Source organism: Hylaeus anthracinus, unplaced genomic scaffold, assembly GCF_026225885.1.
Source record: "Hylaeus anthracinus isolate JK02 unplaced genomic scaffold, UHH_iyHylAnth1.0_haploid 11985, whole genome shotgun sequence".
In the NCBI taxonomy this organism is placed as follows: domain Eukaryota; kingdom Metazoa; phylum Arthropoda; class Insecta; order Hymenoptera; family Colletidae; genus Hylaeus; species Hylaeus anthracinus.
The window spans coordinates 10,156,700-10,184,139 of record NW_026534333.1 but is presented as its reverse complement, the minus strand read 5'-3'; the positions used below and the strand labels follow the sequence as shown (position 1 = coordinate 10,184,139).

Below are 27,440 nucleotides of genomic sequence, written 5' to 3'. Positions count from 1 at the left end.
TGCAGATCGCTCTGTCGGTAATGTAGGGTACTCGGTCGGTAATGTAGAGTACTCGGTCGGTAATGTATAGTACTCGGTCGGTAATGCAGATCGCTCTGTCGGTAATGCAGATCGCTATGTCGGTAATGTAGAGTGCTCGGTCGGTAATGTTGAGTGATCGGTCGGTAATGCAGAGTGCTCGGTCGATAACGTCGGTTACTCTATCGATAATGTAGAGTGCTCGGTCGATAATGCAGGTTCATATACATTAACTAGAAATTATTTCATACTTTTCACCGTACCTTTTTGAAGCTGGTTAAATTTTTTTACCAAAAAATTATTTTATTGTACATATCTTTTGATCTTCTACAGGTTTGTTTAGAAATTTTTCAAGATAATGGATAGTTTTCTATCACATATATAATATATATGGTAAATGTATTCCGTAATAATTAGGAATAGCATAATACATATATTAGATATGAACATTATTTCTATGCTTTTACATTCAATCGTTTGAAAGCCAAAACCTTGCAATAACAATACTTTTAACAATAATTTTTGGCAGAAAGTGTGTTCGATCACCTTCGAATCAAATCGTTTAATCGATTTCCATAAAACTCTCGACCGTGGGCCATACATAAAATAGAGAAGAAAATGTTTGCTAAAAACTTAATCGGTAGTGGAAGTTTTCAAGCGACTCTCGTCTTACAAGTTTTAATATCATAATCTTTCGCCGCCTACACCGACCACGTAGATTATAATTTCTCATAATCTTCCATTATTCAGTAATGTTCAGAGTTCTCGGATAGATGCAATTTTCTGATATTTTTCGATGGTGTGATTTTTTTTTTCCTTAAAAGACGAATTCAAGTTTCTCGTTACCGTGATACCTTGGCTCGAAACGGGCTAGAAGTAATTGTCCATTCTCCATAATGAAGTATTATAAGAAAACAATTGAAATACAGTTTAGCTTCAGTTATGACTAAAGCAGTTGCAGCATTAATTACGGTAATGAGTGGTACGTTAAACATAATAGTAAAAGTAAATATATAAAGGTGTCCATCTTTCCAGATTATTCGTTCATATTTAAACTGGATATTAAAGACATTTAAAATAACCAATCAAAGGGGCAACAAATTTGATATCACTTTCTATTATCAAAATGACGCCCAAGGCAAAACACTTTAAATTTGCCTGGGAATGAATGGACGTCAATGTAACGAAAACGTTGATATAAATACATAAATGAAAACCTAACATATTCCGCTAAAAATAAAGACCAAAGTCCTCTGTTAAAGTATAATGCCTGGCTTTTCACTCTGATCGTCGTCTATTTCGCGTTCGTTACCTCCGTGTAGGCCCAACGAATAATAAAGTTCAACGCCTCGAAAGAGATTGCTATCGGCCCATTTAGCACGAGATAACGAAATTATCATCCTTTTTTCTCGTCTTTCCGCTGCAGAAGCCGGAACGCGGGGGTGAAAATTCGCGGTGTCTCGGCGCGTGTAGTCGCCACGTGCGATCCTCTCGTGCCACGGCATGTTAATAAATTGCACTTATTTATTTCAGCCGCGGTAACCGTTTAACGAGCGCATCGCTTTGAGTCCAGGGAACTTCTGTCGCGCGATATCGCGGCAATTTCACGTCTCCGCGAGTCGTGGCGAAGCCTGAAAATTCCAGGGCATTGTTTGATCCACCGCAAACTCTATCAAAGCTAACAAGTGTTCCGAGGAAGTCCCTCGCTCGTATTTTATGATACTCTTTTATGATACATATGGTACGTATTTTATGATACAGCGAGTATTAACAATTTTGTAGCAGAGAGTCTGACCCCAGCCTTGTATTCCCTTTCGAAACGACAGCATACTGATGGAGTTACATCGCTTAAAGCTGGGCAAAATATTATTTTAAATATTGTATATTACTCCTTTGCCTTACAATTTAATTTCCAATAACGCGTACCATAAACTATAACAAGGTCGATCACACATGATATCAAAGATTCCCAACGAAGTAAATTGAAAAAAATTACCAAATGTACTTCAAAGCATATCTAAAATATTCTTAAAGTTCAATGCATTAAATGAATTCTTCTTTCTAAAAAAAACAAATATCCTGAAAAATACTTAATATTCGGCATCCTCATGTGGCTTCCCTTAACTACACCACGAGAACCATTCGATAATTTTAGTATGCACACTAACATAACGAAACTCGATTGAAAGTCAGTCGTCGTCCAAACGCGGTTAACATATGACCGACCGATTCCATCGTTCCTGAGAGTCCGCCTCGTGTAGCCGTCGACAATGATCGATAAGCCTAGATTCAAAACTGCTTTCGCTGTGTTTCGTTCTCCGATTGAAACAATAAATCATCTCACGCTCTGAGAGGTCGGATCGTATTAACAGTCGTTCGCTTTTAGACCCGTGAAATAGACGAGCCTGTAACGAGCGGACCGAAAAATTGTTCCACCGCTAGCCTTTGACGTCGAAAAGTTCCCGAGTAAACGAAGTAATTGCGAACGCGGACGTATTCATTGACTGAAGGCAGCCAGGGTGTTTCAAGCCTCGAATGGAGCGATTCTCAGTGAATATGTATCCGTCGTTGATTTTCATTTACCACTGTGGTGCAGTGCTTTCTACTATTCTGATATAATTGTGCAAGTTTTCAAACGTAACGACTTGATTGATATTTCAAATGGAATTACAATGGAATTATTTTAGATTTCTGTCTTGGTCATAATAGAAAAATATTCTGGATTATGTTTGAATGACCCTAGTACTTAAATATTATCAAAGACACTTACTCTAACCTACCCTTTTCTACCTTAACCTACCCTTTCCCTAATAAGGTCTACAAGCATTTGTCTCAGAGAAGATAGTTGTATCTCTGGTTTTTGTCGTGACCACTCGAAAAATCGATCGTAGCAAAGGATTTGTCTTCCTATTAGATCGAATAATCGACGTTCCACCGTTCTCTCTTAATCCCAGGTGAGGAAGAGGGATGAAGTGGCCAGGATCCGTGGATTTCTCAGCTATCGAGACGCAGCCGTGATTTATTATTTCAAACGTTGCCAGCCAGCCTGGAGAATAATTTTTAATCCAGACGTATCGATCAGTCGGACGTTCGCGAGCGTACGAAACGTCCAGCATTCTCTTTTCATAGACAACGGAGCCAGACCACTCTATATTAACCGTATCGGTATGAAGTGTGATTTACAGCCGGTCCTGTATAACACATAGCAGTCCCCGTACGGTGTTGGACTGTCGTGTGTATACCTGAGCTCTCCAGTTCCCCGTGATTTATAGTCTCCAGATGGATCCCTCCCCCATCTCGAGAAATCATTTCCGATCGAGAAATCTTCGATTTTGGGCACCGATAACTCTCCTACTAGCGAACGTCGAATGGGAAATGAAATGTTGTGCGCGCCACCTGGGTGGTAGGTTTATCGTAAACAAACTGCTGGTTACGGTAAGATAAGAGGACAAGGGTGATTTACCACCCGTGGAAAATAGTTTTGACAGCGTTCACGCTGATGTTCGCTGAAAAGACGGGACGGAATTTTTGGATCGAAAATCAATGTACCAAGCATGAATGTATCGTAGAAAATGTGTATCTCGCAAATTTTGAAAGTTGAAGGTTGATTTTGAGGTGGTTTATAACTATTATACTACGCACTCTTTAAACATTGTGTAAATACATAAAAGAAAATTCCAGTAAAATTTAAGTGGTCAATTGTAACATTGACAAGTGGCTCAAACCTAAGAAAATTTTAAGTGGAAAATACATGCAATTTCTTCAATTGGTTACTTTTGTTTTTATAACTCCGGTAAAAGATTGATGAAACGATTTAAAATTTGACAGACTTATTACTTATGCTAATACTAACAAGCCCTAAGAGTTTCAAATTTTTATCTCAATTATTTCCTTATATATCAACTCGGTAAATATGAAGCTACTTTCTTTACTTAAACTATTTTTGTAATATTATTTTAAGTGTTTCAAATATAAACTTATTGGTCATTTTTCATAAAAGTTCCGAAAACAAACATACTATTCGAAGTAATTAAAAAATGTAATTCAATAACAATTCATTTATTTATTACTATCAACGTTTCATCGAGTCCAATGTTCGGTGTTTGTTCTAAAACAACTATCAATGAAAAAAAAAAACAACAAATAAGTACTTTTAGCATTACTTAATGTTACGGGAAAGTCTTCTTTTAATGTTCCTTTCTCTCCAAAAAAAAAATTCTAGAAGATCGTCTATTTTTCAGTCGTTCGTACCAGAACAGCCCCTTAATGGCGTCGCCAGATAAGAGCGTTCCGTGTACATTCGTTCATGCCGCGTACTAGTAATATTCTGCCTGGTAAACAGATCCTTTGAGCTTTATTAGCCGCCGTGTGTCGACAGCTTTTTAAATCGGCCCGTCGCGCTCCCACCCTCTCGTTCATGTACGCTCAGGAAATTTGTTTCGAAAATCATGCCTCGAAAAAGCGACCCCCTTCCCCCCTCCCGCGACTCGGGCTCATCCTCGTCGAGGGGTCGATAGTCGTTAAAATTAATGAGATGTAAATACGGCGGAGGACCTCCGCTGGAAAGGAAAAAAAACATTCGTTGCATCGACGCGAACCTCCACCGACGGGAAGCATCCGCGGCGTTCTTCCGGTTCTTTGAATCTTTTAACGAGTCGAAAGACGGCGCATGGAACGCAAAACATCTCTCGCGATTAACACTAATTCCTCGAGTTCGTTTTCTTTTTTTCAACGACTCGGATTAGACGAGTCCTGTGGGAGTGCAGAAGAGGGGCTGATGTTTTAGAATTTTTGGTGATGATACCGAACAGCCACTGGAAAAGTTTTAATACCCGTAATAAAAGTACGTACTTTAAACAGCATTTCGGCGAGGTTTCGTTCAAATAGGATTTTTTGTGTGGAAAATATGAAAAATTTCGTCGGAAGTAGTTAGAGGGATATTTTTATTTAAATATTTAAAAATTACAAATATTAAAATATTTTTGTGTGGCACAAGACTGACTAGTATACTTTGCGCAGTAATGTAAATTAAGCAGAATGTATACTGTTGAATTAGTGAATGAATACAATATTTTAATAGCATACATAACATTCTCTGTATTTTTTCACGCGCGCGCTAATTTGTACTGGAGTGAGTAGGTTCGAATGCGAGAACCCGTGACCTAATAAATAAGTACATAAATATATTTACCCATCAGACGACAGGTATCTTCCACCATTCAACCCTCTGCTCGGAACGAACTCAGCCACGTGCATTTAGGTTCCGCCTAATATCTGCATCCGACATCAAAGACGATGGTTTCTGTCGGAGTCATCCGACAGAACCGTCGGTGTATTTGCCAGTGCGATCAGCGGCTTATTACGAAACGTCAAAGCTGTGACCCCATGTCTAACAATATCAAGAAACCTTACTTCGATTTCGATTAACTGCTTCTCTTACTTAAGCATTTCCATGTTCCTTAACCCCTTGTCACTTTGCGATCAGTCATAGTGTTTAGACGTATGTGGTACGCGAACATTTGGTTGCTTCTGTTGATTAATAATATTTGTAGTTGAAGTATGTGGTTTCCCAAAACACGTTTCGATATGCAATCATATAACTATTTCAATATTTTTGCTTTTTAATACGTGGCAACACGTTTATCGTTGTCCAAGTGTCATAATTTATGCAAGTGGTCATTGTATGTTGTTTTCAATATTCAGTCATTTAATTCTTCAAAATTTTACACCCTCCTGATATGTAACAATATAAAAAATGACGCAAAGCGACTCATGATGACACTAATTATCCTTATCACGACAATAAACCCATCGTCGTTGTTAACGGAAGGATCTGGTAAATATTTGCGACATCGGTTTATTATCTTTTAATTCGCCCCGCGTTTGTTATTCTTAGAACGTCTCCGGCTAGTTGAGGGTAATTTCGTGCACGTCGAACCAAAAATATTCGCCAATTATCTTCCTTCCTATTCACGGCCACATTCCCATGCAATTTTATTCGCTTAAAGCTCGCAGAAAGTAGCTGCTTGACTGCGAGGAAACGTCTTGAAACTCATGCGCCGTGTTCGTTTGTGAATTTAATGATAAAATTGGTTGTTGAGAATAATAATTCCAATCGGAAGAAAAAATTTATACGAAATAAACTTCAGATGAAAGTGAAACATAAATATGGAAGCGTGTTGATATATTTTGCCTCAAAAACGAGATAATTTTGAAGCTTTTAACATATTTATATATTTATATTAATGTTTGCTTCAGACTAGTTATTTGCTTTATTGTTTTTGTTACATGATGAAACTGCTTATCGGGTATCTAGCAATTTTTATTTTACTTCTCACTGTTTCTTATATGTACGGTTTTCCACCCTTTAGGGGTTTTTCAGCAAGATTAAACCAGACACGTTTATAATTGCCAACGATGGTTTCGCGATCGGTATCGGCCGGGATGACCACTTCGTCGTCGTGCTCTATAGCTATCTCAATGTCAGGTTCTGCCTTCAAGTAGAAGAAATAAGGTATGGGTTCGGCGGCGCGTGCGCAGTCTTTAACTAAATCTGTGACTTCCTGCCACTCGTCGTCCGGTTTCTGTAAGAGTTATAATAATTACAAAATGAGCAATTAAAGTAGCCTCTTCATTTTAATCAAATATATTGATAAAACTAGAAAACAAGGCACGTGATTCAAGCAACTTTAACATTGCACATGAAAGATTTCCTTAAAAAGAAAAAAATAAGGGATTTATTTTTTAAGAAATTACTGACATAAACGCTAATTTACCTTCTCTAACGTTTTCAGTACCTATATTCCTTTTTTTCTGTTCGAATAAAAGCACTGTAAGGTTAGATATGAAGTATGGAAACGAATTAAAAACGATATTGGAAAACATAAATCTAAAGGAACACATTCCCAAGCCTGAAATTTAATTTCAACATTACTGGCCAGATGTGTTTTATTACATATTACACAGTGTACACTTTTGCCACCATCTTATGAGTAATATTTCAACAAATGTACTCCCTGCTTTTTCTTCGTTTCATATATTCCACCCCAATAAAAATTTCCTCTTAAAATGTTAACACACTTCGAAACACTTCTCATTCTACATTTAGTCAAATATTTTGTTAAACCGTAAAGAATCGTTGACATTGAATAACGCCAAGCGATCCCTTGCAATACTAATTGGTCTATCAATTCGATTACCACCTAAACAGAGAACACGTCTAATTCTCCCAAACGTCATACACAAGTTACAAAGAAATCTGAGAAACAGAAATAGGTTAATGCTTTTCGAATTCACTCGGGGAGGGATCATCGAACACCAATTATCAGGCGAATGTTTGCGGCAGAATTTAATCTCGCGAGTTCTTCATCCCTTCGTTTCTCATTTTCGACAATCATCGTTCATTAATCTTCGGTTTCAATATCAGTCAAACATCACGTCGTCGGTAGCCGATGATAAAACGTCGATACCGAACGAAGACGCGGAGCTAAGAGTTAAATCGTTCTTAATGACGACGATGATGATAAATCGATTACGTTCCCGCAGACCGAGGAACGAAATCATTCGAAAAATAGACGAACAAACGAGTCGTTTATCGGTGTCGACTTCTTGCTCCGATAATGACCGCCGAAGTTATCAGAGAAGATCGGTGAACCGAGAGAAGGAGAGAAATTTCGAAAAATACGTAACCGTCGATTCGATATTTATCAAACCCCGTTAACCAGCGCGAACAGCGCCACTGAGGAGAAAAGTTTTCCTCGGATTTAATAAATACTCGACTCTGTATCATCCGCGATAAAATGTTTAATTACACCAATTAGCCTGGCAAGCCTGCTGATTAAACCAGCGACGCTGTATTCGTTTTTATCGCGACGCCTCCCCCCCCCCCACCCCGAGACGAAACAAATTGCTCCTTTAACGAACCGCGGACTGCGGATATCTCCGTATCGTGATTAAAAAACGAGGGAAACAACGAATTCCTGTCCACTCGTGCATCGAATGGACTTAGACGAAAGGTCACCTCGACCGCGTATTTATAAAGCGATCGACAAAAATTGTTGCTAGGTCTTCTTGCAGTGCGAACGTTCCGTGTCATAGGAACGCTCTATTTCTGGACGTCTGACCATTTCGGGCTCTTTCCACTTGCAGGAAACGTTGCAGTTTGCACTCTATTGGCGCAGCTACAGCGAGATGTAAAAATTGTTGCTAGGCCTTCCTCTACTACTGAAAACGTTCTATATTATAGGAAGGAGACCTGGGCAAATTTTAATTGAATTGATAATGGAATATAAGTATTTGAAATCATTTATTTCGTACTGTTATTTTCGAGACGGTCATTTGAAAATAAACATAGTAGTTATTTTCAAGTAATTGTAAAACTAAATGGTACGTTATTTGACATAATATCTCAAGTAATGTTATTTCAAAAGTGCCCAGGTCTGATAGGAACGTGTACCTCATGTATTTCTACTTGTCCATACACTACAGACTCTTTCCACTTCGTACAAGAAACGATATTTTTAAAGAATTACAAACATTGAATGAATATTTCTGTTAAATATTTTTCATGAATATTTTTAAACAAATGACATACATATTTTCATATATTTTATATATGTTATATGATTTATTGTTTCATATATTTTCATTATCATTGTTATATATATAAAATATATAAAATATATATGCAATAATAAAACATGAAATATATATGATAATACATTATATACGTTATTGTTTAAAAATACTCATTAAAAATGTTTGATAGAAATATTCATTGTTTAGATAATATTTCGTTGTTTAAAAATATTAATTTGCTTCCACGTAATTCTCTTCGTTGCAACACAAAGTCGACTTGATCCCTTTCTACTATCCACCGCAGATATCTACCAATCAGTCAAATCACGAAAGCCCTCGAGTTCCCTAAATCAGTGGAACACCTAAGAACCTCCAGTTCCTCCCCAAATCAAATCACGCGGGAAGCCCAACGTAGAATTCCACGATACCACACAAGTGGTCCTCCGAATCGTAATGAAAGCACGGTTACCGCAACTATTGACTCCTTCGTCCCGTTCGAAGGTCCCTCCTCCGTATTCGGCTCCAAAGGCTCGGGCGCAACTTCGATGACCGTGGGTGTTTCTGATGGAGCCGGTGTGACGAGCTCCTCGTCATTCTCCGTTTCTATAGAATCCTCTGCAGGTGTCTCCTTCTCCACAGGCTGCGTCGTAGATTCTCCAGCGTCATTCGGTGATTCGCCATCCGTCGCAGGACCTTTAGGCTTTTTAGCTTTTCTCGAAGTCTTCTTCACAGGTGATCTTCTCTTCGTGGTCTTCTTAGGTCGCGATCGTCGTTTAACAGGCACCTTTTTCTCCACTCGCTTGCCCTTTCCTTGCACGATGAACGTGGCCATCACGTACCGACCTCCCATTACCTTCGTCGCCTGCGACACAAAAATGCTCGACGGCATTCAGAGCGGACATATAAAGTAAAGTGTGCGGTGGAATCGTTACCTGGTCCGCCGTTTCCCTCCAATGCTTGTAGTAGGACCTGTAAACGGTCGCCTCGTGCGTGAACTCCTTGAAGAATGCTCGCATCTCCTCCTCGTTTCTTGGCATAGGAAGCTTCTGAAAGACACCGTTACTTTTATTGCGACACGCCGCATGTAAACGGTAATGTTTTCCCATTCCCAGGTCAAACGTGAACGACATTTAAACTGTTTTAGTATTTACATTTTTGGTATATCTCATTCCATCAGGAGAGTGTAATTTGTTAATATTGAGGTAGATAAGGTGGACTTTTCGAACATTCACTAACTCTTTAACTGCGGGATGATTTTTACTGGAAATTCTAAGTGGGGTAGATGTCTGAATTTAAAAAGATATCAGTTTATTGGGAATGATAAGACGTAACTTCTTTATAATTACAGTTTATTCATAAGGTGTCTAGTTTTCAAAATAAAAATTTAAAACCTAGAAGACCTTTTTTCTCTGAATTCGATTACATTTGGAATGGTGAAAATGAAAGCATCGTTGGTTGACAATTACTTATTTATAGAAATAGTAAAAAATATCACCTCACAGGGGATGATAAGACGAAACTGTTTTATATTTACAATTTATTCATAGGACGTTTACTTCCAGAGATAAGAATTATAAACTTAGAAGACCTTATTCCTGAAATTCAATTTTTTTAACGAACTTCTAACTTTTTAATTTTTATTTTCATAACTAAGCATCCTATGAATAAACTGTACATATAAAAAAGTTTCGTCTCATCGTCCCCTATAAGTTGATATTGTTTAAAAACTGATTTAACGAATACAAACATTTCTCGGAGGTCATTTCTCGAGAGCGTATATATACCCTTCACAGTCAAAGAGTTAAATATGAAAATATACGTAAAGTCGAATTCTTAAAAGAAAATTCAGTAAAGTAATAAATGAAATAAATTGTATATATGAATTTTGTTCCAGAAGTAATTCTTACTTCGATTTCCTCCTCTTCAATTTCTACCTTCTCCCCTAAATGCTGCCACGGCATTCCAATGGGCCAAGTCATCAACGTCTCTTTTTCTTCTAAATAAAATCATTGCTCTTGAAATTGGGAAAACATAACATACCCTCAGATTGTAAAATTATAGAAGTAGATCCACCTTGTGTTAATGTGACTTCGGATTCGGTTGGTTTATCTCGAGCATTTTTATCGTCATCCATTTCGTCCCCGATTCCTATTGCGCTGACGTAGACGCTTGAACTATCTGTTACTTCGCGAAGTGTTTCTTGACTTGGTTCCTGCTCTTCGTCAGGCGTTTTTTCTGTAACGATACAGCGTCAATTCGTATCGACACATAAAGTTATTCGGTCACTCTGGACTGAAGTATACAAGACATTATAAAAAGTTTTACTGGATTCATTCATGAATGATTTCCGATTCTTTAACTTATAATTCATTTCCAAGTATACCATCGTGTAATAAATCCCAGTTAATTATGCAATCACCATCGATTATTGCTTAAAATCTACCCTGAACGTGACGATTTCTTAACTGTGCAAATTCTTTATTGGCCTCCAGTATACTGACACGTAACCTGTTTATTCCTAAACCAGCGAAATTCAGTTACATTTTTTCACTTTTCACGGGGCCGTTGGCGTCTTAATTAAATCGCAACAGGGAACAAACTTCCTCGGTCGCTTCCCTCTCTATCTCTCTCTCATCCACGTTCACGGAGTGAAACGCAGACAACGAAGAAAACTTTGACCCCTCCGAATCAGCTTATCGTCCCACGTTCGCACCCCCGCCACCTCCGTACCGGATTCAGCGCATAAACGGCGCAGGAACGGAATTAATTATTAAATACGTGGAGATTCTGAGATAAGCCAAAAAATACCCCCGGGCACCTCCCTAAAACGCGTTTCTCACGCGGGCACAGCTAACGGGCTATGATTCGCGATGTCATAAAATCTGTTTAGGGCAACGTAAAAGCACTACGTGATAGCGCGAGGCCGGCCGAGCAACAATGGCCATACTTTCAGATTTATTTTGCGATAAGTGCTACACAGTGGCGTCTACGGCGTGGCTTCTACCAAAATTACTCTTTTGTTACCGTCGCCCGCCCCCTTTCTCTTGGTTTATGTGCGCTGCCGGACGTAAACAAACCCCCGGTAAGCCGGGAACCGGGGAAGAATGACCGCTTCGAACGAAATTACGCTTCCCTCACCTGGAGAATCGACGAGCACGGCCGCGGGCTGCTCCGACCGGCTGGAAACTTTGCTCGGCTTATCTCCTTTCTGGAAACAAAAAGAGGGAACCATTAGCGTCGGTCTTCTTCGTCATTTTTCCACCGGAGTTGTATTTTTTGGGGGGCCGGCGGCGAAAATAATTAGGGCGGTCGAAGTATGTCGGTTAGTCTGCGAAAGGGGAGCAAGTAGAAAGGATAAATTGAAAACTGAGAAGGTTGTAGAGAAGGGTAGAATTTAAATAATTTTACCTGTTTTTATATTATGAATATTAAATTTAAGGGATGGTGAGAGGTTCGAGGAGAGATTGTTTTATAATTGATGCATTATTTTTACAATATACTTGAATGACGATTCGATATTTAGAATTGAGGTGTATGAATAATATTTATTCGTATTTTATGTTTGTATTAATATTTTTTATTCGACGCCTTCTCTTTGCACTGAAGATAAACTATTATTTTTATGAATAGCAGAATATACTGTTTGTATGTCATTAAATGCTATTTTCTTATCGAAATATTTCAATAAAATAATAAATAATAAATAATTCGATACTTCAATAGAACTTAATATAAGAAAATAGCGTATAATTCACTAAAAATAAAAAGTACAATGTTATTAAACCATAAACAACCATATTAATATGATGAATTAATTCAACGACTGGATCAATGTCAATATTAGTTGATCTCCCTAAAAATCATCTCTTCCCATCAAGAGATACAATAAAATTCATGAAATGCAGGTTTAAAGGCTTCCTAACTTCCCAAGAATGTAACCACGTTTCGTATACCAGAGACAGGGACGCGTAGTTTACCCGACACACGACAGAAAGAAAACGTCGAAGTTTTGGAAAACGAAGGGTCGAGAAGTTTGACGTTCGCAAACAGACCAGTGAGCGATTAATGCATATTAAAATTAAAATTAAATTTGCGTCGCTTAACGGACGGACGAGTTCGCGGGAGAAACGTGAGACTGCAGCCATTGCGTGGAGTGCATAAATCAGTACGTCGACAGTGCAGAACCCGCGGTAAACACTCTCTTTCGATTACGCTCGCGTAGTCGCGGCTGGATGCTACCAACACCTGTTCCACTGCAAAATTTTCGAAACTGACTAGTGTAGTGGATTTACATGGGAAGTCGAGCGTGAATTTTTGTATGACGCCAACGTAGGCTGAGATATTTACGGTAGGAACCTCTTTTAATAAATACTATGGTGTCCTCGTAAAGAAAATATAAATTTTTATTATAATTTCGTGAGAGATAGTGATAAATAAGAAAATGTATTTGATTCAGCGTCTTAAATTATTATAGTAGACGCACATATTATTTTGGATATTGAATGTATAATCTTCATATTAATTTAGTGTCATGTACTGTCCGGAGACACGTGGTTACGACGTCACGGCTGCCCACTTAGTATGTATTTTATATTATGTGGTAAATAAACGGTGATTAAGTTAATGTTCTGTTAGTGTGTTCCGATACTTAACATTTAGATAACTTTCTTTGATAGATATAGAGGGTACGAATACTTAGGAGACTGACTGTATATTAACCCTTTGCACTCAAGAGGTGACTCTCAGTGACCATTAGGTTTCACGCAGCAAATATATCAGCAATAATGTTTCTTTAGGTTTAATTTCTTTGGAACTCGAAGTGTTAATAAAATGATTGTCGGCGAGGTAAAGGTGACCTGATTCTCAAATCTCGATAGCCTAAGCATTCGTGGCAATAGAATGCTAGGAAAGCATCTCGGGTCCCTTGTAGATACTAGAAAAAAGCCCTCGAATGCAAAGGGTTAAAATTCAAATATGCCTTCGAACTTTTCTTAAAAATTGACACGAACTTTCTGGACGCTCCAATACATAATTTTGGAAGGTAGTTTTACAGCGTATCACTTGGCAAAATTCATCTTAGGAAAGTGACTGTTCCTTTATTCGAAAACAGCGTCGAATCCCCGTTAATACGGATAGAGAAGGTTGCACCGTAACGCGATACAGAAGTTTGTCGAAGGAAATTTTATTCGTTCGCTGTTCGAGGGTTTCGCTTTCCCCAGCCACGGGGAAACTAATCTCCTTGGCTACCACAATTTTTCCAATTTCCCTCGCCATCGAAGAAACTTAATCTCCGAGGCATCGAAGTCTCCCCGCTGTTTCTAACCCGAGAAACTTAATTCGCGGAAGTTTCCCCGCTATCAAGTTCGCACAGCGCCGATACTCGCGAAACATGATTTACACGGGTGGCTGAGAATAGCCGTTGTTCCGCAGCATCCGTTTGGTTAACCTTGAACACCGGGGAGCAGCGTGTTTCATTGTATCGCGGAGCAGCTCAGGTGTCGGACAAGGGGAAGCTGCCTACCAGTATGTTTCAGTCCGCTACCGAAGATTTATACGCGACACCCGCATAGTTCAGTGACGAGGGGGCGGTTTAAATCTCTCCTCGCCACTGTGCGTCCCCCTATGAGTGACTTACTACGCGGAAAAATAAAAGGAAGACGGAAAAGTGCAATCTGCAAAAGTCTGAAGCCGGCTGCTGCAGGCTGCTGGCAATAAAATAGAAATGAAAGTGGAAGGAAAATGAAAAGTAATAAACTGCTTTGCAGTATCGTGACTGTAACTACTGGGTTCAAATCGAACGAAATTCCTTCACAAATCCGGATGAACAATACTTCAAATTTTGGAAGTTTATTAAATTTTGAGAAGTTTTTAAAAGACACTTGGGAAAATATAGAGTTAAAATAAATATGTTATTGAGAGGGGGGGAGGGGTGGTTTGAATTTCTCCTAATCGCCACTGTGCACCCCCATACGCAACTTACTATGAGTAAAAATAAAAAGACACAGAAAAACGCAATCTACAAAAATCTACTAGTGGCTGCAGAGTTCGGACATTGGAATTTGGACCTGAATGAAAGAAATTATAACCTATAGTTTAAAATTGAAATAAAAATATGAATGTGAAATAGGAATATGAAAATTGAACGAGACTTGAAATTTCGTAAATATTTTTAAGAATATATACATCGAGTACGAATATAATAAAATATACGAATGTTAAAGGGAGGGTTTTAATCCACCACCTCCGCCACGGCGTGAGTGACTTACTACACGGAAAATAGATTTAAAAAGAAAGTGAGAAGGAAAGAAAGTGGCGTCACGGTGAGAATGTCAACCGCACGACGCATGGCGTCGTCATTAAGCGGCGCCAGTCGACCTTGATGCGGAAGATTAATCGAACAACTTCGATGTACTTCGTCGAGCACAGCTCGTCCAGTTCTGGCTACTTTTGTGATTGTCATGTCGCTAATCGAGGTTATTTGGGGTTGAATTTGAAAATTAAAAATAAGAATTTCGATGTAAACATTCCACACAATCCAATATTAAGATTAATCGCCGTGATAGCAACCGATTTAGTGCTCGTCAACGCGTGTCAGTTGGTTGAAATACAAACTTATTTATTTTTATTTTGAAAGAAATAAAAATGCAGGTGCATTATTTATCGAAAAATGTCTCGTTCATAATAGGAAATGCGAAATCGTGTTTTACGTCGCCTCCTGGTATGAGCACCTCGATTCTTGCAAGCGTCATCTCGACTGTCATCTCGTCAAGCTTTAATAGGAACGTCACAGCTGAACTTGTAATTTGCAGTGAAATTTCAGGCGTTCCCAGGCATAGAGAGACGCCGTCTGCGCTGCCATTCGGGACAGGTATGCTTTTACGACTGTAAGATATTTACGGTGGCTCGTAACGCGTATCGCGCGAGCATTGTTAGGAAGCTTTTGTTAACGGTCGCGTGCTGCGGAAAAGCGGTCCGCGAGAGCTGCATCCGCGGGAGCGGCAAACGTTATCTTCAAACGCGCTACGAAATGATCGAAAAGCGATATTCAGACGGAACGACACGCGCGCGAGCTCTCGTCGATGATGCGACCGCGATAAGTTGACATTTCGATACGCCTCTGACATTGCTTGAGCAATGACAAACGAAAATAAATCTGAATAGTATTTTAACGAGAATACAAAAATAAGTAATACGATAAATGTTAGACTGCACATTTTCTAGTTGCCAAAAACAAAAATGTTAGTTCTGTTGGAATTTCCACGTGTAGCAGTCTGGCAGTCAACGTGTTAATATAATAAGATAGAATGTATAATGAGATACAATGAAAGTGAAAAATTTAAAAAAAGGTTATCCTTTGAGATGTTACATAGTAATCCCTATTAATATTTCGACGGTTCTAATAAATCTTAGAATGTTTAGTTCTTCATTTTCGTGGATTTTGTGATGTAATTGTGTTTTTTACAAATGGTATGAACAACTTTTCTTCCAAATTCCGTTTCACACTATTGAATTCAGCGTCGAAAGTCGCATAAGAATATATATTTACATAATTTTATTTAGAAAATTGTTGATACTTAATTTTCGCACGAAGTTCCCTAATTTAACAGTCAAATTTCGAGATTTTCCTAGTTCGCCTAAAGGAACGTATTTGCGTTGACATCAACAGTTTATTCTTCGATCGCCCATTAAAAAAGCTCCTGTAATCGCACGAATTTCCCATTCCTTACTCCAGGGGGGAACGTAAATATCTAAGAATGGAACAGCCACTTAGCAGTCGTTACATAAAGTAGAACTCACCTCCTCGTCCCGACGTATGGCGTCCTCGGCCACTTCCAAATGTTCGGCGATCCTTACGACGAGATCGATGCGAGCTCGTAACCACCTCTGCCATTGGTCGGCGATTTCTCCGATCTTCGCGAGCCAAATCGACCATACGCGCAGCTTTTCCGACGGCACAGCGTACAACCGCTCCATGGATCTCACCACCTTCCTGGCATTTCGACATTTACGGTCATTTCAATTTCTCTGCGGTGGCGCTCCCAGATCGAACCGAGTTTTTCGTTGTTCGACTCGCCAGGGAAATACTCGTGCCCTACATTATTATTCTATCTCGCGTAGGGAAATGCTGCCGAGCGATATCAACGCATCATGATCTCGAGGATCATGAAGTTCGAGGATGCAAGTGTATTTATCACTGGCACGAATGCGCAGCTCCTATAGTAAACGGAATTGGGGCACGAAATTCGACGTGTTCGGTCTGTGAAAGGATGTTGAAGCAAATCTACTACATGGGAGATGTAAATCTGTATTATAATGTTTTGTGAAATTTTATTTGATGCAGGAATTCATTCTGTGCCTTTCTAAGGTAAGGTTAGCATTTATTTAAAAGGGAGAGAAGATATGGCCGTGAAACTAAATATCGAAGCAATTTATGTTCTTCAGTGTCAGGTAAATATTTATCATAATATATAGCCTTGAATTGAAGTTTTACGAACATTAAACCTTCGTGATCGTGAGCTGGCAGTTTACGCGATTATGCGAAACGGCGAAAACGAGAGACGTCACGATGTTCTATGGAAAGTTCAAACGGACGATGTTTGTTTAAGCTGCAACCCGGCGGCTTGCGGAAAGAACAGGCTGGAGCGTACTCGTGCAATTAAAAATAAAGAGACTACGATGCCGTTTCGCGAAACGCGCTTATTTACCCTCGGCTTTTAATTCCGCCTTCGTTGCCGAGTGGCGTTACGTCAGAACGACGTGGTACTACTTCGTTCCCGTTGTTGTCTGTTATGAGCGAAAATATTCAGAAACAGGAAACTGGTACGCTGCGAGCGGCCATTGTGACGTTATTCAGAATTTTTTAAAGACTCGCGATAAGGCTACGAAGGGAGAAGTCGTGCGCATAGTTGGACAGTATTGACCTTCTACATGAATTTTATTTCATTTTTCCAAAATGAAATCATATATACAATTCATTCATAGATATATTCATCGCTTAATTAAAAACTAATACTGGTGGGTTGCTTCTATTGCTCGTTAATCATCAGACAATCAAGAATAGGGGTGGTAGGTAAATGTTTTCCTATGAAAGAACATTATACTTCCCTTTAATTCTCGCATGAATTTTATTTCACGTAGCGAAATAGAAATTATTTCTTGCTTGCTCGTAGTGATGCGCACGAGACGAGACGGGATCTGATTAATTAATTCAAAACTTCAACAAAGTTCAATGAATTTCAAAATTAATGAGCTCTTTTGTTGGATGAATGTGGAATTATCACGCTTTTCGTTGTTACATACATACATTTTTGCTGAATATTTATTTATGTTTAATCAACGAAATTAAAGTCCCGAATTTTATTTTATTTGATAAGCTAAAGACAAGCATTAAAATAACTTGTATTAGCTTTGTTCGGTGATAGTGAATTAAAAGGAGCCCGAAATCTGGTAATTATAATAAATATACAGGTCCGAAAGGTATTGGAGTTATAGCACAGTTACCCAGTGGTATTAATGATAACAATGACAGGCCCTTATCGCGCTCGTTAAGTAAAATACAATGGTGAGTAAATAAATGAGATCAGAATGCCATTATAGCCTTGTCATAATTATGGTGCAATGGCGAGATATAATTGTAAGCTCGTGCCCACCGAATTTCGAGCACAATGGCAGCTAATGAACAGAGGAGAAAACGAAGCTCAGGACTTCTGTATTATGAATGCGAAATAAATGTAATTTTTCTCGCCTTGGAGCAAACGAGAGTAATTATTTAATTATTTAATTATTCAGCTTCTCCTCTTCGATGCTAAACAAATTTACATTTATTTCGCGCCAGTTTTATTGAGCGAGTTCAACATAATAAACGGAAATTTCTTTTATTTTCTTTCCTCTGAATGTGTCGCTAAAACGTGTCCAGCTGCTGCATAGTTAATGAAGAAAAATGACTCGAAATTACAGACACATGCGGAGATATGCATGAGAATATACGACAGTTATTGGAAACGTGTCAAAAATGGAATAAGTAAGTCATACACACGTTCGCGGTTAGTCGTGGGTGGGTGGTGGATATCCGAAGGCTTTCTCGTGGACAGGCCAATAATAAAGTTAATAATATACTCTATCTTGTTGTATTCGCGAATGTAAATATTTGAATAAAATATTTAGCAAATAAAAATAAATGTCTCTTACAAAAGGAACAAGTACCTCGACTGACAAACAATATAATTCACTGGAAATCCTAATTAAAGCTGTTGAAATTCAACTTCGTTTCATCAAAAATTCTAAATTAAAATTATGAAACCAGCAAACGCGTGCCTCGAATGCAGACATAAAGGTTTAAATAGAGATTTCCTTAACTAAGTGCACCGAAAACTGTCCAATTTCGTGTGAAATGCGAGCCATGAGGGAGTCTTAGCCATTCTGCATGCCTATTTATGAGAACTATGGCCTTGTTGGCTCACATAAGTTCATCGTAACGCGTCCAAGTCTCCGACGCTGTTCCACGACCGACTTACCCCACGGACAGGATAACTCGACGAGAAATCGTTGAAAGACATGACGGAGATCAAAGTTAATACGACAAAAGCATACGAAGCATTCTGGCACGCCTTCGCGCGCTGTTTATTATTTCATTACGTCCGACGCCTATCTTTCTGTAAACGCTATTTACGAAGCAGAGAAAAACGACCTATGGTTCAAGAACCCTCCCACGCAGGATGGGTCCAATTTGACACGTGGTAAAATTTCTTGTAATATAAGATTGTAAATTTCTTGAAATATTCCAGGTGAGATTTTAACGGTCTAAAATTTCTGAACTGTCAGTTTCAAGAATTATTTTATAAATATATCTTTTAAGGAAAGGCAACCGATGCTTTGGGAATCCTCCCACACATCCTGAATGCTCGCGGGTACCAACATTAAAAACTGCCAATTCTCTGACAAATGTGTGCAGAAGATAATGGACGACGTGTAGAAAAATAACTCTTTGTTAATGCGTAGAAATATTAGACCGATAAATTCATGAAAAAACTTCGTTCGCATTCGATCCACTCGCGTGAAAATATATAACACGTGAATGATGCATTATACATATAATGGACGTGTATATGTTTTCCTAATATTCGCCATATTTCTTATAATTTTCGACGTGTACACGCTTCCGTGACACCGAAGTTATTCGAGTCCGTGGTAATAGTCCACCAGCACGTCCAATCGCATTTACAACATGTACAGAGAGAATCAAATCATCGAACCAATGACATCAACATTATTAAACATTATTCATTCTCAATTTTTAAAAAATTCGTTTAACTTTTATGTACTACTAAATATTTATTCCAAAGCTCGAGTTCTCTAGCCATTCAACCAACTTAAATTGTAATGATCTTGAATCTTTTATATCTAGAATCACTTTATTCAGAATTACTTCGGTTTCATGAAGAGGTCATGGCTTGGAAAACACTCGCTCTAAGATTTCCTATACTGCTGAAGTTTATAATAAATATCATACTGGTGCAAACTCGTTACATTCCTTAATAGTTTCAATTGTAAGAAACTAAGCGTCAGTCAACCACTGTAATCAACCATTGCACGTAGAAACTCAGAGCCTCGAATCAACCGAATCTCGCAATCACTGGAATAAATCGATCGACTCCGTTCAAAAATTCTCGAGACATCGTCGTAATCTCCGTTTCCCTGGCAGCCTCGAATCACGCGTCATTCAACCTACACCTTGGACTAAAATTACGGATCGGCGATCATCAAACTATTTCGAGATCGGATTCACGAGACGTGTGCGTGCCTGCGCGAGCTCGCGGGGATCACTTTTCCCTCTCGACGGGGTTTTTCTAGCCGGCGAATTTCGAGATTCATGAATACGTAACTAAACCGTGGCGATTTATGCGCCACGGTGCTTTTACGTTTGCGCGTACCGCTCTCTGATAACACACCCGTCCTCCTTGGTCTATGTAAATAAATAATAGCGCGGAACGTTTTTTCTCGCGAGCACACACACCCGAGCTTTGGTGGGGAAAAAAAAATTGTGGATTATAAACGCTCCACTTACGCTTGGATCTCGAGGGTCCTGATTGCCTCCGCCTCGTGTTCCAGCAATTCCTCGTCCGCCTGTTGACAAATGAGAACGATAATTTCGGCCGACTTGCGCTTGGGAACTTTCGACCACTGGTGACCAAAAATTCCCCAAAAACCACCTAAAATGATTTTTTGACGTTTAAATCCAGATTAAGCTCTGTATTGTATTTATTTAGGCATTTCAATTAGCGAGAAGGTTTATTGTCACGCCGTGCAGATTGTTCGTTGTAGTTTCGAATATGTTGACGAAACGTCATTTGTGTGTAGAAGATTCGAAAAATAACAATCTAGTTTCGTGATCGTTGGGTATAGCTATTTGAAGTATTGGACCATTGCGTAGGTCTTGGTATATGTATTTTGAACACATAGAAAACGAGACTACTTCCGAAAGATTACTTCCAAAGATTAGAAAATATCACATACGCGTCCCTTGATCTCTGAGACACTTATAAACGAACAGAAATGAATTAGAAATATCAAATATAACAATTTGTCCAGCCTCGTGAAATTTCCGAACACAGTACGCCGCACCAAAGGCATACCTTTCGAACGAACAGAACGCGGACAAAAGTTTTAGCGTGCGCGGGATGATTAAACGATAATTTTCGATCGCATAGAGGAATTTATGGCTCATTGGGTCTAGCATATTACGGACCGGACGCGAACACCGGGTGAACCTGGGTCGGAGCGTATTGTTGGATTGATGATTATTGGTCTGCCAATGCGTGATGGGTGGATAATTAAGTCCTGATGTTATTAACGATTAGGGGATCCGTAAGGTGCGAGATGAATGACCATTGATATGAATAACCACGTAATGAAGTTTCCGATGATAGTGACCGAGAGTATAATAGCTACAAATCGTCATAGAAAGCTCGCTAATATTCAAAGCGATTTCATTCGATACGAACAGTAACCACGTTGTCAATTGTGTGTTTATTGGCCGAAAGACAGAAGTACGAGCTATGATATTAAAATTTACGAGGAGTTCCTAAATCTCGTGTGATATAAAATTGCCTGCAGAAAATGACTTTGAAAAGCAAGCATTTTATGTGAAACAATAGCTATATACTACATGTATATTACTGTCTCAATTTCATACACCATTTTTCAGAATATATTTCATGTAACATATGTATCATAAGATGCATAGAATAACGTCATGTACTCGACATTACATAGAATATATTCTGAAAAATAATGCACAAAATTAAAATAATTGTCTATATTAATTACATAGAATACATCAAACATATACATAGAATATATTCCGAAAAATGGTGTACAAAATTGAAACAATTCTCATTCCAATCCATATATTATAGCCTAATCATAGGTCACAAGTGAGCCAGAACTAACCAAAGTTAATTCTCCGACTTACAATTTTGTTTCTCTTTTATTTTTTATATACGTTGACATTTAAATCCACGACACGCTTAAAACTTGCAAAGCAACTGGATGTACAACGCGGACGTGACGTCTTCGCTATTATTCAGGCACAGAGTTACCAGGTACAATTGCCGTGAACTCGCATTCACGTTGATTTATACACAGGAACGCTCCAAATTGTAATTAACCCTCGGAGCCCTCGAAGCGTTTCTTGGTCTTGAATAGGGACCGACGTATTGCGAGACCATGTTGTCGTGCATTTGTGAATAGATCCAACGGTTCGACGGAACCTTGGGTCAGTTTTCTGAATTACAGTGATGACGCATTGTTCTCGCATTAACGTCGCATAGACTTTCTGGGGAATCCGTGATGCAACGTGGGTGGGATCGATGCAATCTTCTTACTTGACAAACCCAAGCATGTTGAACGAGCTAACTGACATAATAATTTAAAGGGATACTCCTTTTTTTTAATATCCTTGTTGCTTGATGTCATTAAAATATTTCTACCGAATTGAATACTGTGGTTGCAAGAAAACCATAAATATTTCCTCAAAGCTGTCCAAAGAAAAAAAAAAAATCTCTTTAACAGGAGAAAACCTAGTTCAAGTTATGTATTTTTTAGAAAGGTCAATAGAACTAGTAAAGTCTGATAAACATGAAAATGCTCGATAAATAAGCTTGATATTGTGGACACAATTGAGAGCCAATATTGTATAGTTTCAAAGTCAGCTCTTCGAGTGATTTAAGAGCATGGCGAAAGTACAATCTGCGCGAGCATTGGACAATAGCGCAATCGATAGGAAAGCTACAGAAATAAAAAGTAAGTGGCGAGACCCCGAGATGTTATCGAAAGTGTAGGTGGACGGGACACGAAACCACAAACTACCGTAAACGCACGGATGTGGTTAAGCCTGACAGCACGGTAGATAAAGCTCGTTTTTTAAAGTACAACTGTATTACATACACTGCACTCAATGGCAGCTGAACATGCACCAGCTGGATTCTTACGATCGCTGCGTCGTTCAACGAACGAGGAGCTCGTTAACCCCTTCGAATGTAACTTATTTTAAAATAGAATCACGATCGTGAAGCATTCGTATGGAAAACCTCTATAAAGTATTATTTTTACTTTTGGATATTACAATATAATACCGCTATAAGGAATATTCAGCTCATCAATTTTTCCAACATTGAAAATTTGCACACTAAATGGCAAAAGATCGTCGATAACGAGGATGATACATAATTGATTAAAAATAGAAATTTATTAAGAATGTATTTGTTTTAATTTAATGTAAAAGAAATGACATTACTTTTCGGCCCCCCTAATATATTAAATATAAATATATTAAAGAGTTCTAGAAATAACTCTGAGAAATATATTAAACAACTCTTTAACTATGAAGAATATTCATAAATATACTGTTCTCGTTTGATGCAATGAATTGTCTACGACTCTATACAGAGAAAATTCAAAATCATACGACGAAACGATTGCAACACTCATTTGTCAACTCTCGCCCTGTACATTTCATTGCTCAGTTATTTCACACATTCGCTGAATGTTTATATTCACTGATAGTGATTAAAGCCTCCCCGCCACGAGACGTTTGGAAACTCAACGGTAATTAGAGAAGCGACGAGAGAACGATTCCCCGCGACAAGTACAATAAAAAGTCGAAACGATTTATGCGCGACTCGTAGAGAAGCAGGAAACCGCCTTTGAGAGCAGGCTTTTACCAAAATTAACTGCGATGACGAGATCCGAAGGCGGCATCGATTTTTCCTCTTGTTCTTTGTTTGGTCTGCGTCCGAACAATAGGCGCATGCATTTTGATCAAAGTTTTCAATCACTGTACCTGAAGATATCGCGATATCCCGCGATCGCTGCGAATTTGGAAGAATTCGACAAAGAAATATTCGAATACGCGCCCCGCACCGAACACGGTGCTGGTTTGTAGAAATGAAATTGAGATGGCGTGGTGTGCTCGTATTTGAATTGGAATACGTCATTTCCCAAGGCCTAGACGAGCTGTTATTAAATGTTTTCCGCTTTCGCGTTCCGAAACTATCTTGGAAAAGCAAATATTTTCTCGATCTATAGATGGGTGAAACGATATGCCAAATTCAACAGAGAGATGTAATAAATGACGAGAGACATCGTTCGAGAAGTATATAAATTTGAAACGATGGCGAGGTATGTGGAAATAGTAGACATTCGATTTGAAATCTATTCGATATACTTGAAGGAGAGTTCTGTATGTTTTCTTAAATTATTCGAGTAAAGAGAATCTGTAGTTTCGCGAAACTACTAGAATAAGAGTAATGTTTGGCATTTTCTTTCGAGCTCGATAACATGGAAACCTAAATCTTCGAAAACTTGTTCAAAATGTCCGAACAGATAAGACATGAAACAGTCTTTTGCACTCGTACAATAATTAGAATTTTTATTAAATAGTTAAAACAGAAAATATAATTTAGAATAGAAGGATACGTACAACGTAAAATAAATATACTTCAATTCAGAATGTAAAAAGTTCACGGCAACAAATTTTCTCAAGGCGATAGGTGAAAGTTACTATATCGAAGCAAATAGGATTTAGTGTAATTTTTGAGATCGCAACCAAACCAGAATAAAGAAACTGCATGGACGATTACAACGCAGCGTGCTTCCAACGTCAATCCGAAGGTTTGAAGCTTCGCGACAGATAGAAGTCGTGTCAGCGGTGAAATAAGTCTGTTGTTATAAATAACGCGCGGACGATAGCAAAAATAGCAATCAGGGCCGTGACAATTCGGGCACTCGGTAAATTCGCGACGACGGACCACGAAATATGAGAATTCCTTATTTATCTTTAAATATTTACAATACTATTTACTATACATAATCCACCACTGACTCACAGTAAATACAATTACATAGTCACTTGTACATTTTTTAAATAGAAATAAAACTTCTTAAACATTGAATCAAGATTTGAATAACAGACGTGGAGCTCCAAGCTTGGAGAAACATAATTTTATAAATATTTTATTCAAAGCAACTTGCATTATTGTTTCTATTAATATGAATATATTACAAAATGTGTAGTATATAAAAGTAATACATACATTTGTAATATATTCCAACATAATGTAATTTAAGAAATAATTTTAATTAATATGTGTAATACGTTATACACGTATAATTACTATATCTCTGTTTATTATTCAACGAATCCTACTATTTCCCTCTCGCAGATCCCACGCATTCGTCGAACTCAAATCCAATGAAATTCAAATTCAAAACTGGTCTCAAACGATTCCAAAGGAATTCTCGAGTCACGTTGAAAAATAGCTACAAGTCGTACAGAACACTCCGAGACAATAAAGAATGATCGTCACGCGGCTGAAACGTGTAACTGCGGCTGGCGGGGAAGTTTTTTTTAAATCTTGGTCTCATCAGACATTCATTAAAAGTTGCTATTATCTTAATCAATGTTGAGAACTTCGAGGAAGAGCGGATTCCCGGCGCAACAGAAACGTGAATAATTAACTTTTCCTCGCTGGATGTCGCGTTCTCGCCAAGTTCCACGGAAATTAATTTCAATATTAATTCTGTCGTTGCAGCGTGGCTGTTCGTACATTTTCAGAAATTTCCGTAATACAAACCGCCCTAATCCGCAAACAATTTCAAAGTACCGTCGCGCTCGCAGCCACCGTGAAAAGCGTCGAACGTGTGCGGCCGTTTACTGCGGAAAGTGATTTCAAGGGAATCTATTCCGCGATTCGTTTTAGGAGATCTGTTTTCCCTTCCGAGACCGCGGTAGGAAATATTTTTGCGCACTGCGGTGTGCGAGGAACAATCACCGAAATCCTTGAAAAAGAAAAGAAATCACCTTTTAAAGAGTTAACGTAAACTAATCGTTTATTTATCAAGAAAAACTCGTACTACTTTCAATCGTACTATAATACTACGCTGGTTGTTTAACATCACAAAATAGTCAGTAAATATGTCTATCTAAACTAGAGTTACAAATAATTAAATGTAAAGAAATAGAATTATTTTTTGCATCTAATGGCCGTATAAAATAATAAATCAACTGTTAAATTGCCTCGATATTCTGCATAAATTGAGTTTCCATTATGGAATTTAGTTTCCGTTGTAGTTTGCAATTGCTCGGATTGCATCGTCACGTACGCCACCGCGATTTTGTAACGCTCGTCCACTTCTATTGTGATATTTTCCCCGCATTTAAACGGTCTGTGATCTCTGTAATACGTAATTCACGATTTTCTTTCGTAGCATACCGATTGTTCTCTCCTTTCTTCTCTTTTCCCTAATTTCATTGTATCCTTTGTCCGGTCCTCTTTTACTTCCTCTGCCAGAGGGTGCATCCAGATACCGTTGAGTAAATGAAATTTAGGTGAATCAAAATACAAATAGGAAGATAGAGTTTGTAACCAGCCAGGAGTAGCAGCGACCGGGATATTTTTATTTAATTTCTGTCTTTAGGACGGTCTAAGATAAATAATTCTCGTTTAACGGGCGAATAAGTTGGGGATGAACCGTCATCCGTGGGTAATGAGTTTCGAAGATAAGCAAAGATTGCAGCAAAAGATCTCTGTGAATGGCTGGCGCGCGACAGGGCTGATATGCAATCTCTCGATAATTTCAATAGACGTTTCATTACTTCTATTTGGAAATGAGAACTCTTCAGGGAGATGAGATGGCTGAGAGGTATTTCATAGAGTTTGCATAAGTCTTCCAAGTATTACGAGCCTCCTGTTTTTGGGGCAGCCATTTTAAATCGAATTTCTGCTGAAAATACGTTCTTTGATGTTTAATGCGGAGTCCCATTAACTAATAAACTGAGAAACCGATGAACTCGCATCAATTTTGTATTAGTCCTCCAAAAAATTCCAAGTAAGTCTGCGTGGCCTGAACACTGTTAAAAAATAATCCAAGGGAGCAAGCAAGGGTTTGTCTCGCTAATGAACGGGGCGGGTACCCGTTTATTTTATCAAGACACGAGAAACGATTAATGTGCTATGTAGGCGAAACTTCGTTGCGAAATTGCAACGCTAATCCCGTTAAGTGGTTAGGAAATTATTTCGTAGCCGACGAAAGTTTCCTTCGCGGGACCCGATATCGCGGAATGGATTAAACGCTCGCGGAAATATCGGCCGTAAACATTAATTTATCAGTGAATCGCGACGTGAATTATTAACACGGCTTAAAACTTCCGAGATTTCGGGGTTTTCTTGCTGGCTTCTCGCACATCTATTCACCAATTGCGACCAATTAAGACAGAAGAATTGTAACTCTCCTAACCCGTTCTCAGTGCCTTTCGATTTCGCTCTTAATTGAATAGTTATTCGTAT

At 38.6% G+C, this 27,440-nt stretch overlaps 1 protein-coding gene across 8 annotated transcripts in view; it reads right to left on the bottom strand.

Moving 5' to 3' along the window:
* Nucleotides 1-4,965: 4,965 nt before the first annotated feature.
* LOC128887222 (uncharacterized) overlaps nt 4,966-27,440 on the bottom strand; it is a 35,129-nt gene continuing 12,654 nt past the window's right edge. For 4 of the 8 annotated variants that reach the window (XM_054142894.1, XM_054142895.1, XM_054142890.1 and 1 more), the window contains exons 2-9: nt 20,660-20,718; nt 16,393-16,585; nt 11,734-11,803; nt 10,669-10,830; nt 10,503-10,591; nt 9,528-9,641; nt 9,065-9,457; nt 4,968-6,602 (exon numbers count right to left, since the gene is read on the bottom strand). In XM_054142894.1, the coding sequence (XP_053998869.1) occupies nt 6,363-6,602; nt 9,065-9,457; nt 9,528-9,641; nt 10,503-10,591; nt 10,669-10,830; nt 11,734-11,803; nt 16,393-16,569 (1,245 nt within the window). In that variant the 5' untranslated portion in view covers nt 16,570-16,585; nt 20,660-20,718 and the 3' untranslated portion in view covers nt 4,968-6,362. Of the gene's footprint in view, nt 6,603-9,064; nt 9,458-9,527; nt 9,642-10,502; nt 10,592-10,668; nt 10,831-11,733; nt 11,804-16,392; nt 16,586-20,659; nt 20,719-22,066; nt 22,686-27,440 lie in introns of those variants that run through there. The other 4 variants (XM_054142896.1, XM_054142891.1, XM_054142892.1 and 1 more) reach the window with 4 other exon arrangements.